The sequence below is a fragment of the Bos indicus genome, chromosome 18 (genome assembly GCF_029378745.1).
Source record: "Bos indicus isolate NIAB-ARS_2022 breed Sahiwal x Tharparkar chromosome 18, NIAB-ARS_B.indTharparkar_mat_pri_1.0, whole genome shotgun sequence".
In the NCBI taxonomy this organism is placed as follows: Eukaryota; Metazoa; Chordata; class Mammalia; order Artiodactyla; family Bovidae; genus Bos; species Bos indicus.
In genome coordinates this window covers 37,022,048-37,036,088 of record NC_091777.1, presented here as the reverse complement: position 1 = coordinate 37,036,088, position 14,041 = coordinate 37,022,048, and the positions used below count along the sequence as shown (strand labels likewise).

At 53.3% G+C, this 14,041-nt stretch overlaps 1 protein-coding gene across 2 annotated transcripts; it reads right to left on the bottom strand.

The window, feature by feature from the left end:
* Positions 1 to 2,092: 2,092 nt before the first annotated feature.
* VPS4A (vacuolar protein sorting 4 homolog A) lies at positions 2,093 to 12,851 on the bottom strand. 2 transcript variants are annotated; one of them, XM_019978508.2, is made up of 11 exons: positions 12,669 to 12,851; positions 8,775 to 8,886; positions 8,527 to 8,674; positions 7,226 to 7,287; positions 6,990 to 7,109; positions 6,330 to 6,486; positions 5,652 to 5,800; positions 5,220 to 5,301; positions 4,783 to 5,002; positions 3,645 to 3,785; positions 2,093 to 2,949 (listed from the first exon to the last, which is right to left on the bottom strand). In XM_019978508.2, the coding sequence occupies exons 1-11, from the start codon at positions 12,687 to 12,689 to the stop codon at positions 2,848 to 2,850; spliced, it is 1,314 nt and encodes a 437-aa protein (XP_019834067.1). In that variant the 5' UTR covers positions 12,690 to 12,851; the 3' UTR covers positions 2,093 to 2,847. The 2 variants fall into 2 exon arrangements, with proteins under 2 accessions (XP_019834067.1, XP_019834069.1); XM_019978510.2 differs by having other exon boundaries at positions 7,226 to 7,284.
* Positions 12,852 to 14,041: the final 1,190 nt, after the last annotated feature.

Sequence of the window (14,041 nt, the reverse complement as noted above, 5' to 3'; positions counted from 1 at the left end):
GTTGAGTTTTGCCATGCAGGTACTCTTACCGAAGTCCTCCAAAATCCAAATACAGGTATAGTAAGAAGTCCAGTAAGCTGTTTATAGAGAAAATGTATCTTAAACAGTAGTTAATCAAACGACCCAGGAAAGACCCATTCTTCCCAAGTGCTTTCTCTAAACAGCCAAGTCTGGGGTGTGTGAGGCCATGCAAGCCAGCCAAGTCTGGCTTTGCGTCCCTCACACTTCAGGGAGGAACAGGGCCAGCGCTGCCCTGAGGTAGGGACAGACTCAGCCCTCTCGGAATCTGTAGTAAGCTCTCGTTTATATTGAAAACGTGGCCCCTTAGGAAAATTAGGATTCAGTGAGCCTCCTTTCCCTTGCAGGATGGCATTAAAACATTCTGAAGGTTCCTTACAGGCCCTGAGGTTAACAGTCCTTAATCATGCCTTTGTCATACAGATTGGTAGTATCTGCTGGACACTTCCTGACTTAAGGCCCAAAGAAAATGACTGCTCAGTGTGGACCTCGGGGAAAGCCTGAGATTCTGTTGCTGACAATAGATAAGATTTATGGTTGTAATAAACAAGGATGGATTTGATCAATTAACCCAAGACAGTACAACCCAAAGACAACAAATCCTTGCCTTTACGAGGAAGAAACTCTCTTCCATCTTGGGCACATAGATCAGCTGCAAAACCAAACACATGATTCAGCACCTTGAGCTAATGAAAGTTTTAGAAGTCAACTTCCACAGTGTAAATCAATGTAGGCAGAGGGTTAAGAATGGAATCCCCAGGTAGGGAGGAAGTGAATTTCAGAGTAAGCACTTAGGGAAGGAAGTTCCTCTGCACTTATTAGCCATGTTGAGCATCACCACTGTGCCAGGCTCAGCAGCGAACAAGACAAGTGTTTGCCCTGTCACTCAGGGTAAAGAGAGAAGTGGGAAGGCATGGCAACTGTGATGAGAACTGTGGCGATGAGCCCCAGCAGCCCTCCAGTTTCTGCTAACCCCTGTGACTTGCCAATGTGTTCAAGCAGCAGCAAGAAGGAAGCAGGTTAGGAGAAAAAAAAAAAGGCAAGGGCCTTCCGTTTTAAATAAAGGTAACGAAACACAACTGACTAAAATGAAGCAGTACAGGGAGGGGGTGGCCAGTAGTTTTTGAACGGTATGTTCAAATGGTAACTGGTGGCTGAGGGTCCATAACCAACTAATCAGGAACATGATGTGGAAACTCTCCAGCAAGTGATACAGCTCCCCCGACCCAGCACAGCACCATCTGGAGGTCAGGCCTGTTGACACTCCAGGTAACAAGAGCGGGGCTGACCCACTGCACTGGAGAGCAGCACTGCGCCTACGTCTTCAAGGAACCAAGCAAAAGCTGGCTCAATTCAGCAGACACCCCTACCCAGATCAAAGAAACACCACGGTGCAATGCTAACAACGTGGGCCATTCTGGTTGAAGGCACTGACACTAAGTTTGGGAGGGGGAGGAGAGCTAGAGCAACCAGATGCCAGGCTGCTCCTGCCGCCCCTCAGACAGTACTCCCTGGCCTGCCACCAGCTCTGGAGCCGTGGCTGCCTCACTTCCAGGAATCACAAACTCAAGGGGCCACCGGGGCTGGACAGGAAATGCCAAGGAGTGAAGCAGTCCGGGTGGGGAGGGTGAGCCGGAGGGCACAGTCCCCTGACGAAGAAGGCAGATCCTGGATGCAGGGCCAGTGTTTCCCTAACCTGCTTCAGAAGCCAGAGATCTCAATTTTTGTCAGCTCTTGACTTTTAAATGTTGGCAGCAGACCAAACCAAAGCACAACCACAGGCCGTGTCTAGACCACAGGCCTCTCAGCTTGCAGCCTCTCATCTGGAGGTTGAACAAGAACTGCCCAGGTCCCTGAAACACACCCACCGCTTCCAAGGCCTTGGGGGAAGAAAGGTCTCGTGAACGCGATGGGAGAACAGGCCCGGAACTGCAGTCGCTGGTGACATTCCGGTTTACTTGCAGCTCCACTGAAGAGAAGAGAGCAGAGACCAGAGGGTCTTTCTAGGGGAAGCAAGTGTGGCCTTCAAGGAGCCCCCAGACAGGAGTCAAAGATGAGAGCACTCTCAGGTGGCTCAAGAAATGAAAAGGGTTTATTAGCCCGCTTCCAGGACAGGGACCCGGGGCAGTGGCTGGGCTCAGTGTTCTCACATTCAGAGGGATTAAAAAAGAGGCAGCAGTGACACCTGCCTGACTGCGTTCCCTCGGTCTGATCTACACAGCTTTGTGCTCACAAAAACCATCCTCTCCTCCTGCAGGGAGGACACAGGGCCCAGAGGAAGTGAATGGCTTGGCTCTACTCGTGGCCCATACAGGCAGAGTCTGGACTGGGGATCCCAGGCAACAGCCATTTGGTTCACACGGAGCAATACTTGGATCTGGAAGGGAGGGGCAGCGGGGGCGCTGGGCAGCCATTCTGAAGGGCCGCTGCACCAACTCCAAGGCCAGGGGCTGCTCCCACTCCCTGACACCTCGGGCAGGTTTTAAATTTATAAACAAGTCAAAAATCCAAGCAGCATTAATTTAGGGAACAAAGAATGGTTTAAAAAAAAAACCATGGGAGGCGGGCAGGACAAGGAGATGGTGAGCATCCAGAAGAGGAGGAGGAAGCAGGAAGAGCCAGTACCCCCCAGGTACCGAATGTGCTTCTGTGACTCCGCAGCGGGGAGGCCCTTCCTTCCTGCTCCCCCACTGACGGCCGGTCAGCAGGGGGGCACTGCAGTGGCCTTGGGACGAGCCCTGGAGCTCTGTGTGGCCACTGACCTGGGGAGTACCATGGATTGACCCCAATCAACCTCCCACCTTCACCATCAGGCAAATGAAGAAGCTTTTAACTCTCCTGTCCAAAGTCCTCTGAGAATTTCTTCACTTTCAGGAGGTCTTCTGCATTCACAGTGGGTCGAGTGGTGGCCAAAGACCGGAGCATGTCCGACTGCAAAGAGAAGTGCAGGCAGGTGAGGGGGCTGGGCTCCGAGCCCAGCTTAGTCTCAGCCCCACACAGTCCAGGGTGGGAAGAGGGGTGGGAAGAGCCCTGCCTCTGAGGTCACCCCCAAGTCCCAAATGCAGAACTCCCACTGCCTGGCTTCTGCCTGAAGGCCTCCTGGGGCAACCCATAACATTTCTAGACAGCCTACTTCCCGTTGAGGGAGTCTTAAGTTCCTGTTATCTCTTAACTCCTGTGAGAAGCTCTTTGTAAGTGCACGCCTACCACACCAGGCCCAGTGATCTTGCCTGACACCACCTCACAGGACAGGCAAGACCACTGGCAAGGCTGAGATAAGGACAGGCCAGGAACAGTGAGCTGAGTGGCTGCCTGTGCAACTGCACCAAATCCACAGTGCTAAGGACAGTTACTGGTTCCTTCTGGGTAAGGAGGCCAACCCCAAAGGTACCAAAGCAGCAGTCCTCACCTGGCCTTTACTCTTCCTGTTGAAGAAGATACAATTCTAACACTACGGCCTCCATCCTGGGTCCCCACTGAGCGCCAGCAGAGCCCCAGAGACCATTCTGTCTAGGAGGAGCCACAATAGCACAGAACATGGAAGGGGAGGAGCAGATTTCATTCTTGGACGGAAACCCCCAGGTTCCTGGGCTCTCTGTAGTCCTCTCTCCCAGCCAGCCACTTACCATGCAAACCACAGGCTCTAGGAGTTTGTCACCAGGGACGTCCATCCAAGTCATCTCTATGGCTCCTGGGTCCCCCGGTGAGCATGGGGTCAGGAGGTCATCGATCATAATGCTAGGGTTGGTGCGGGAAGGGCCACAGACCTGAAACCAAACGGGAGCCTGACTGGCTGGAAGGGCTGCCCCTTGGCACCTGGGGAAGGGGCGAGACACCTCGGGTTTCTGAGCCCTGAGGAGAAGGTGACAGCAAGATGTGGATGAAGGCCTGGGTTTCTAGATCAGCAGTCTGATCTGAGTGATGGGCTCCTTCAAACTCTTGGGCTCTTGGAGTCTGGGTGGCTCCAAATCTGATTTCAGAGGTTTGCGATCAGCATGCTCTTCCAGCTGTTGTTCTCCAGAACCACAATCTGTGACCCAAAGACCTAGAAAGCTTCCTTTCCTCATCAGCTCCATCAAATCTCACTATGAACGTGGTGACGTCAAAAGTGTTTTTCCAACTGAAGGCTGCCTGCTCCGTTGGCAACATTTCCCCAAGTATCTCCAGGGCTCAACACTTACGTCCTTCAACTCTGGACTCAGTTCACCCAGGGTGCCCCATCCATTAAGAGTGCAACCTACCCACACCCCGTCCAAATCGCAGAACACAAGACCTCCCTCCCTTGCTGTTTCCATCACCCTCTAAGAAAGGAGTCTTTGCTGTCTGTCTCCCCCACTAGAAATGAGGCTCGTGTAAGGGTTTCCGTCTGCTGTGGTCACAGGTGTCTCCCCAACACCCAGAGCAGAGCCAGCAGTGCCCACAGTGACGCTGACAGCCATCTACCGCGTGAATGCATTTCCTCTGCGTGGTGTGCCATTTTATGCCCCTCGCTTTCAGACACACAGCAGGGCCCACCACGAGCACTGGCACAGGGCTGACACAGGTGGCAGAGGTGGTGGTCACAGCGCCCTGTCCTCTGGCATCACCCGATTTGAGGTGGTTGCCCTCAAGCCAGTATTGCAGGGGTGGTGGGAGCATGTACAGCCCTGGCCCCTGAAGGCACTTAACCTCGGCTCCCAAGATGCATTGTCACCCAAGCAGCCAGAGAGCCAACATCCCCTTTCCTGTGACACTTTCTAAGTGGCTCCTTGTGGGCCTGCTCACCTTTTTGAAGTGTGTTGCTGACTGCACTTTCCTCACGGGCTGCATGAGGGAGTCCCGCACAATGACGCTGATGTCTGCACCCGAGTAGCCTTCTGTCTTCCGGGCCAGCTCGTGGATGTTGGCCTCTGTGAGGTTGTGAGGAGTGCTCCCCAGATGCAATCGGAACATCTGGGCACGGGCAGCCTCCTCCGGCAATGGGATATAAATTCGCTTTTCAAACCTAGAGAGCCAAGCACATGGCAGGACTTGAAAGTGGAAGGCGGGATGGTCTCAACGGAGAGGCTTGGGCGCCCTCCAAAAGCTGGCCTCACTAAGGGCTCTGCAGACTCGGAGAAGCCGCCAGAGAAACAGGGTCCAGCTATATGCCTGCTGCCAGCTGCAGGCTGACCATGGCTGGAGACAGACCTTGGCCCTGGGCTCCTCCAGGGAAGACTCACCTCCTTCTAATGGCCGAGTCCAACACCCACGGGATGTTTGTGGCACCTAGCACCAGAGTCCCATCATTGTTGTTCCCCACCCCTGTGGACAAAGGGAAACAGATGCCAACTCAGCACCTGCCAGGCTCAGTCAGGACCTGGGAGGGAAGGAACTCGGGGGCTCTGTGTCCTGAACTGGAGCTGTCCCCTGATACCCCCGGCAGGGCCCTGGCAAGCCTTACTGGGGTACAAGCCCCACAGCCCTGCCCACCTCGGGAGGGGCAGAGAGGCGGCCAACCAAGGCCTCAATGAGAGGGAGCTAAGAACTGCTTCTCTGCTTCTCTGTCCCTCCACCGTAAGAGTAGTCAGATTCAGCCACAGCTAAATACCAAAGCCCAGGACTGGCTTCAGGTGGGGAAAGGAGTGGGGAGGAGACCCAGGACTGGCACACACCCTGCATCTGGACTAGGAACTCGGTTTTGATCCTGCGGGCAGCCTCGCTCTCATTCTCGTTGCGGGATCCGCAGAGCGAATCCACCTCGTCGATGAAGATGATGGAGGGCTTGTGCTGGCGGGCCAGCTCGAACAGGTTCTTGACCAGCCTGTGAGGGGAGACATGGGTGGGATCCTGGCCCAGCCCGGGTCCCTGGCACCACCCTCCTCTCGCCCTTCCCTCGGAGAGGCTGAGTCGACAGAAAAAACAGTAGTAACAAGTCCTCAGGCAGCCCTGCACTGGGAGGAAGAGCAAGCCTCAGCATCAGTCTCGAATCCCAGCAGCCCTGTTCGTTAGCTCTGGACAAGGACAAATCCCTTCCCTTCCTCTCAGCCTCAGTCTCCTCATCTGCAAAATGGGAGCCGGTGTGGGGAATAAGTTAACTGTATAAAGTCCCCAACGGAGGACACTTAGCTGAAACCCAGTTACTGTGAGTGCCTTTCCTTTCCCCTCACGTGGACTCATGGCTCCCAAGTGACCTTCCAGGCTCGGCTGGCTCTGTCAGGACAGCGTCCCACCTGACAAGCTAACAAGACACCCCTCTCCCGGCGCCTCTGGGAGGCGAGTCCAAGGGCAGGGAAGCCAGGCTGTGAGCAGCCACTGCGGCTGCCATGGGAGCAGAGCCTGGGTGGACTCACTTCTCGCTCTCCCCCAGCCACTTAGACATCAAGTCTGAGGAGGACACAGAGAAGAAGGTGGAGTTGTTGGCCTCTGTTGCCACTGCTTTGGCCAGGTAGGATTTCCCTGTGCCGGGCGGTCCAAAGAGCAGTATCCCCCGCCAAGGGGTGCGCTTGCCTATGAGAAAGAATGAACTCGAGTGAGCTTCTTCCTGACTGGGGAAAGGGAGAAAAAAAAGCAGAGGGGCCGGAGTCATGGTAAATATGGCTGAGAATAAAAAGCTCTACAAGACGACTTTGCTGTAGGAGCAGAAGAGTCAAGGCAACTAAATCACCTGCCGAGAGCTTGGTCCCGGCCCTGGCTCCAGACCCCCAGGACCTGGCAAAGTGACGCTGGCTGGCGCTGGTTCCTGACCCTGCCTACCACTGGAACGGTTCAAGGTTCTAGTCACAAAAGTGTCTCTAACATGGAAAGAAGCCAAGGAGTAGGTGACCGCGGCGAGCCGGCCCTGGACCCTCCCTTGACGGAGCGCACTCGGGAGGGCCAGGCCCTCACCTGCTAGGGGCGAAGGGAGCCAAGTTGCCACCTACCCCCTGGATGCCTGCATCACGGGGCCCTGAGCTGGCGCTCTCAGAAGCCTGACTTTTGTGCACTGGGGCCTAAAGTGGCTTAACTCTTACCTGTGAACAAGTGCGGGAATTTAATTGGCAAAATGACAGCTTCTTTGAGGGCCTCCTTGGCTCCCTCCAGCCCAGCCACATCATTCCACCGGATGTTGGGCTTCTCCATCACAACGGCACCTGCAGGACCAAGACAGAGTCTTCGACCTGGAGCTCGACCCATCTGGGGGTCCCTGCCACCACCCACCACCACCACCCTCACCCCCTCCCACCACCACGGGCCTCAAGCTGCTTACCCATCAGCTGCTCTTGCAATTTCTTTTTCTCTGGATTATCCCCTTCACTGTCACTATCGCTGCTGGGAAAGGAGACAGAAGACGACAGGCTGGAGTGAGAGGCAGCTAGCAAGGAGGCTCAGAGAGCGAGACCAGGCTCTGATGGCCAGCCCGGTGCTAAACAGACACTTTCCCTGCTTGACAGTGGTTGAGAGGTCCGCAGACAAGGCACCCCAAGGATGTCGGGGCTACACATCGTCAGCAATCCCCTCTGGATCCTCCAGGAAACACTCTCCTCACCAACCCTCGCTTCTTCACAAAGGGCAGAAAACTGAGACGTGTGCGCTCTCAAGAAGGCCGGTGGGGGCCTGGTGCTCTGGCTGGACATCAGGAGCAGCCGGGCAAGCACTGGGAGCTGCTCCTGGCCTTTCACAGGGACTCACAGCAGGACAGTATGTGGCTGTGCCTCCAGGGCCAAGCCCGATCCAGACACAAGTCATGTGTCATCCTTAGAACTCTTCCAGGCCCCGGGGCGGGTCCTCTCAACCCAGGAGCAGAGCTCCCCACTTTGGGGTCGGGGGAGAGAGCTGACACATCACCTTTCTCTCTCCTGCTCCACCACCTCTGGCCTGCACACCCGCCCTTCACCTCCAGGACATCACTGGCCTTTGTGCTCAAACCACAGATGAGAGGTGACAGGCTGTGGAGGGAACGCTGGCTGTAGAGTCCAAAACAGAGGCCCCAGGTCTGGGTCCAGACTCCATCAAGTAACAGCTCTGCAACCGTGGCCATCCCTGAACCTCTCTGAGCCTGCCGCTGTTCATTACATGAAGATGAGACCCTCTGATAACACAGCTGGCACTTATTTGATCCCTACTGTGCTCCAAGCTGTCTTCTCCGGGCTTTTCCTGCATCATCTCATTGGCTCCTTAGGGCAACACTGGGAGGGAAGTCCCACTACCTTCCTCCTCCTACAGATGAGGAACCTGCAGGCCCAGCAGGGTCATGGTACTTGTCCAGGGTCACATGACTAGGAAGTGGCAGAGCCAGGCTGGATCCTGACAGTCTGGCTGCAGAATCCAGGGCTGACTCCCCACCCTGCCCACAGCTTTTCCATACAGATCTAGTGAGACAACGGATGTATGTTTCCTGTAAAGGGCTCGGTGAAAAAAAAAAAAGGGCTCGGTGAAGGCAGCTGCAGGCATCATCTCTATTACAAGGAGAATTCCCCAAAGGACAGCACCAAGGTGACAGCACGCAGGAAACGGACCCTGCTCGCGGGGGTGTCGGGCCCGCCGGGTCCTCCACTCCTCCGTACTCACCCCTTACTCTCGCTTTGATTCTCTTTGACTGGCTTCTTGCCATGCTTCTCTTTGTTTCGTAAGTAATCCTTCAGCTTCTCCGCCCGGTCCAGGTACTGCATGCACTTGGCTCGAATGCTCTCCTTGGCTTTGTCACTGTGTGCTTCATCTGCAGAAGGGGGACCACGGAGGGGCCCCTGTGAGCTCCGTGTGCCCGCCCTCCTCTCAGCGCGGCTCTGAGGCTACGGAGGACCCTGTGGGGGACTCACATTTGATAGCGTGCAGGAAGTACTCCACGGCATGCTGGTAGAGCCGGAGAGCCTCCTCGTAATTCTTGGCTTTATCCTCTTCTGTGGCTTTTGTCACCAGATCAATGGCTTTCTGGAAAGGCAAAACACACAACCCAGGGCTTCCCACAAGATCCAGAAAGCCCCTGGGTTCCAGGCAGCAGGAGTACACTGATAAGAGATATTGCCAGGCCCGGGAATCCATCAGCTGCAGACCTTTATGTTGGCCTACTTGTCCAACATCAACTAGAAAGGCCTTGAAAGGCAGCTTTAAAAGACAGCTGTTCTGCTTCACAATATATTCATACAGTTAAAAGCAACTGCCTTCTCAGTCAAGTGGAAGCCTGATCAAGTATCTCAGGTTAGGGCTCAAAAGGAGAGTTCACTTTCTATTTCGCAATTTCAGGGGAAAGAGAAATAGAGCTGGACTGAGAGCCTGCAACAGGGCAAACAGCAAAACCAACTGATTGCTGCACTGGTCAGCATGGAGGCCAGAAACTACCCTTGACCTTGTGGGCCAGAAAGGACCCAGCCAGCTAGGAAAGTCCTTCATCAACCCAAGAGTTTTATGATATGGACTTAAAGGGATCTCTACTTTTTTGTATTAGCCCAGCTCACTTCTCTAGGCTGAAAAGAGAAGACAGTTTCCCTAAAGTTGATTCCTAGGGAAGGGATGCTTAGCTACGTGACTCAATACACAGATACCTCCAGGAAGAAAAGTGCCTGCTTACTTCAAAGGCATCTGTGTGCTGCCACTGGTGGGGAGTGAGCTTCCAGACCCTCCTAAGAACTCTGGAAGAGTGTCTTTGTGAACCTGCTAAATCCCGCAGGCCTGTGCTCTGGACTGAACTGAAAGCCTGCTGGATCTCTCAGGCAGCTGCCCCACACCTACACATCCAGTTTTAGAAACCATGGCTTCACCAAGCTGGGAAGCACTACCAGAATTATCCTCTTCAAACTGAGACAGCACTAGACAGCAGGCAGGCAGAGACCACTGGCCACAGAGCGAACAATAAGCCTCCTGACTAGCCCTTGGCAGGGCCCAGGGCCTCTGTGCGGCCCTTTCTCATCAGAAAGGAAGAACTCTCAGAAAGACACAGAGCGTTCTACAGAACTAACAGACTGGGACAGGTCAGGCCAGGCTGATGGTACACAAGCACACCAGCTTGAAGAGATGAGGAAAGGCTACTGTTTTCTAGCTCCTTATACTCCTTACAAACAGATAATGGCTGGGAGCCCTGAACCTTCCTGGATGATGAGCTTAAACACAAACTTCATGTGTTTACTGTCCTCCACGAGGCCTCTCTTCAGACAGACATGAGACGGGGTGCTCCTGTCACCAGTGGCTTCTCATCTCCAGAACACACCTCCAGATCCTTAGACTTTTCAACTCTACACACTTTGCTTGGGTCTTTTTTGAAAGGGGGGGCTCGGAGCGATACTCTAGGAATGCTCTGCTTCTCAGGTGGCAAAGTAGGCCTACTCACTCCCTCTTTCTAGATCCTCAGTGCACCTCAGAGCATATTCACTGTTTCTGGCAACCATACATAGTTTTTCACATACAAGAGGCATGAATTGCAATTTAGAGTCAAACAGTTTTGCTTAACAGGAGGGAAAGGCAACAAAACTGTCTGTGGAATCTCCAGTAACAGGTAAGAAAAGGGTAAAAAAGACATGCTAACATGTGGCAAACTTTCCATAAAAGACCAGAATGTAGATATTTTAGACTCTCCTGCCATATAATCTCTGTTGCAACTACTCAACTCTGCCTTTGTAGCCCCAAGGCAACCAGAGACAATACATAAACGAAATGAGCAGAGGTGGGTTCCAATAAAACTTTACAGACACTGGAATTTCAATTTCATGACTGTCACATATCATGAAACATCCCTTTTTCCAGACACTTAAAAATGTAAAAACCGGGGCTTCCCTGCTGGCTCAGTGGTTAAGGAATCTGCCTGCCAATGCAGGAGACATGGGGTTTGACCCCTGATCCGGGAAGATCTCACATGCGATGGGCACCACAACTATTGAGCCAGTGCTCTAGAGCCCGGGAGCCACGACCACCGAAGCCCTTGCACCCTAGAGCCTGTGCTCTGCAACAACAGAAGCCACCACAATCAGAAGCCTGTGCCCTGCAACCAGAGAGTAGCACCTGCTCTCTGCAACTAGAGAAAAACCCACACAGCAATGAAGACCCAGGACAGCCAAAAAATAAAATGAAATACATTTTTTTTTCAAAAATGAAAGAACCCATCACACAGGATCACATATTATTGATATATACTTCCATTTATATGAAATGCCCAAATTAGACAAATGCTTAGGGACAGAGAATGGATTAGTGGTTGCCTAGGGTTGGGAGAAATACAGCTGGGGACTAGAGAAGTGTGACTGCTAAAGGAGGCAGCATTTCTTTCTGGAGTGATGAAACTGTTCTAAAAGTGATTGTGGCGATGACCACACAACTCTGTGAAAGTCACTCAGTCATGTCCAACTCTTTGTGACTCCATGGATTATACATTCCATTTTATGGAACTCTCCAGGCCAGAACACTGGAGTGGGTAGCCTTTCCCTTCTCCAGGGGATCTTCCCAACCCAGGGATCAAACCCAGGTCTCCCGCATTGCAGGCGTATTCTTTACCAGCTGAGCCACAAGGGAAGCCCGAGAATACTGGGGTGGGTAGCCTATCCCTTCTCCAGCGGATCTTCCCAACCCAGGAATCGAACTGGGGTTTCCTGCATTACAGGGGGATTCTTTACCAACTGAGCTATCAGGGAATCCTCTGAATATACTAAAAGCATTGAACTGTACACTTTAAATGAGTGAACTGTATGGCATGTGAGTTATATCTTAATAAAGCTTTCCTTTAAAAAAAAAAAAAGGAAAAGGCATTCTTAGCTCACAAGCCCTGGGAAGGTGAGATCTGCAAGCCATGTTGGTCTACCCCTGTGATAACAGCTTCCACTGGTAGCTGGTAAGATCTGGCTCTGGACACCAGCAAATTCTTGGCCTAGAACCCACTGTATTCCATGCCTCTGTTCCCCTCTTTCTCTCCACCTGGAGTAACTGTCCCTGCTGGTATCTGCCACCCCCCCATTCTTTGACTACGGACCCAAATGCCTCTTCTTCCTCGACCTCTTGCCCAACTCCCCGAAGCACTGTACCTGTCACCACTTAATGAGCACTGAATATGTGCTGACACTGCGTTAAGAATGCTCCACATGAATCACTCGATCTAGAGCCACTATCACAACAACCCTACGGGGCATCACCCCATTTCACTGACAGGGAACCCGAGACTCCAAGATCAGCTAACGAGCCCAAGGTCACATGCTAGTGAGTGGCAGAACCAAGATTCAAACTCAGGTCTGAGACAAGAAGAGCGCGTTCCTGTTTTCCGGCCCAGCTAGGTCCAGCAGCACCTGGAGGACGGGTCAGTCATGCATCCAGGTGGCGCCACCCCAGCACTACCTAACGCGATCCAAGGAATGAATGAAGGGTCTTAGGCCGAGAAGAGGAAATGGGAGACAGGGGGAGGGACGGAGGTCGTTCGAAGGGAGGCAGGAGAAGAAGGGAGATCCAGCAGCCCGACCGCGGGCCCGGGCGTCGCTGTGAGGCCCGGGTGAGGCTGATCCCCAAGGCAGCCCCGGGTCGCCAGCTACACACAGCGACCTGGGGCTCGGCCCGGTCTAGCAGGCCCGGCATTCTAAACGCGAAGCGACCCACAGTTCAGAGCGCGAGAAAAGAGAAACGGGCACAGAGCGACGGGGCGGGGGCGCGAGGCCGCGGCTAGGAGGAGGCCGCCCGCCTGCCCGCAGGCCCCGCCGCGCTTCCTTCGGCCTCAGTAAGCCGGCTGGGCCGCGGCGAGGTACCTGGAGGGTTGACGTTGTCATTTCATCTCCTGGGTCTGCCCCACACCCCGCGGCGCTGCTTGCGGCCTCGGTCCTGCCCCGGGAGCCGAGGAGCTGGTCCGGCGCGGAGGGCCCGATGGGTCAGCGCTGGGCGCGGGCAGGGCGGCCGCTCGCAGCCGGAGCGGAGTCCGAGGGCGAGCGAGGAGCGCGGCCCAGAGCGGTCGGGCCAGAGCCGCGCGGCTGCCCCCTGGCGGCCACGGCCGGCACTGCAGGCCGCCGCTTTCAGCCGAGGCTGTGGGACCAGGGCGTGAGCAAAGGGGCGTGTCGGGGGCGGGGCGAGACTGCCCCCAGGGGGCGGGGCCAGAATAGGACAGGAATGAAATCATCAAGTCCTGAATCCCACTTGGAATAAAACTTCATCTGTTGGGCAAGTTTTTCTCTCACAATAAGCCTGACTTCTCAGAGCTTTGGGTTTCTGATGTTTAATTAAAGTTTTTAATTAGTATCTACCTTGTCTGCCTTTTAGAGGAAATGAATGAGCGAGCTAATGTAAACACTGGGTCTTATTAGACCCTGTTTACTGTTATTAAGATGCCAGTGGCTCTGTCTAAAGCCAGTTCTGTTTTCCTTTGTATTACTTTTCTCCCTAGTAAAGTGATTTTCTTAGGTCTCCAAAGCTAGGGGCTCTACCCAGGAGATCTTAAGCATAGCAGATTGGTTATTAACAGAAGCGCAGCGTGTTTAAAAACCAATAGGAAGAATCCAGTAAAGAAAGCTAGCCAATGGGAATGGGACCAAAGCCTAGGTGGGTGGATAGGCTGCAGACGGTAAAGTGGGAGCTGAGAAAATAGATGCCTACCTTGGCTGGGCAGAAGATAACAAGACGTTAGGAGAGTGCCTTTGGATGCCTTCTGTTTTCTTGGTGAATTAGAAGAAACGAGAATCTTCTGATAGAGGGAGAGAAAGTGGAAGGCCTGTGGTTTGAGGAGTAAGGATGGTTTGAAATCATTTCAAGTGAACAAAGCTGGTAAAGGGTGGCAACTCTATAAATGTATAGAGGTGACAATTTGTGTATCTGTTAATCCCAAATTCCTGTCATCCCCCTTTCCTGCTTTAGTAACTGTAAGTTTGTTTTCTATGTCTATGACTATTTCTGTCTTGTAAATACATTCACTTGTACCATTTAAGATTCCACTTATAAGTAGTTATAAGAAGTATATCTGTCTTTCTCTTTCTGACTTCACTTTGTATGATCATCTCTGTTGTTGTTGTAGTATAGTCTATAAGTTGTGTTTGACTCTTTTGTGACCTCATGAACTGTAGCCCTCTAGGCTTCTCTGTCCATGGGGTTTTCCCGGCAAGAATACTGGAGTGGGTTGACATTTCCTCCTCCA

What these genes read in the sequence shown, in the direction of transcription:
- VPS4A (XM_019978508.2), bottom strand. Translation starts at nt 12,689, where the DNA reads ATGACAACGTCAACCCTCCAG. An exon ending in TGGCTGGGGGAGAGCGAGAA is followed by an intron (nt 5,801 to 6,329) that starts GTGAGTCCACCC and finishes CTCCCCTCACAG; the next exon opens with GCTGGTCAAGAACCTGTTCG. An exon ending in GTTCCTAGTCCAGATGCAGG is followed by an intron (nt 5,302 to 5,651) that starts GTGTGTGCCAGT and finishes CTTTGTCCACAG; the next exon opens with GGGTGGGGAACAACAATGAT.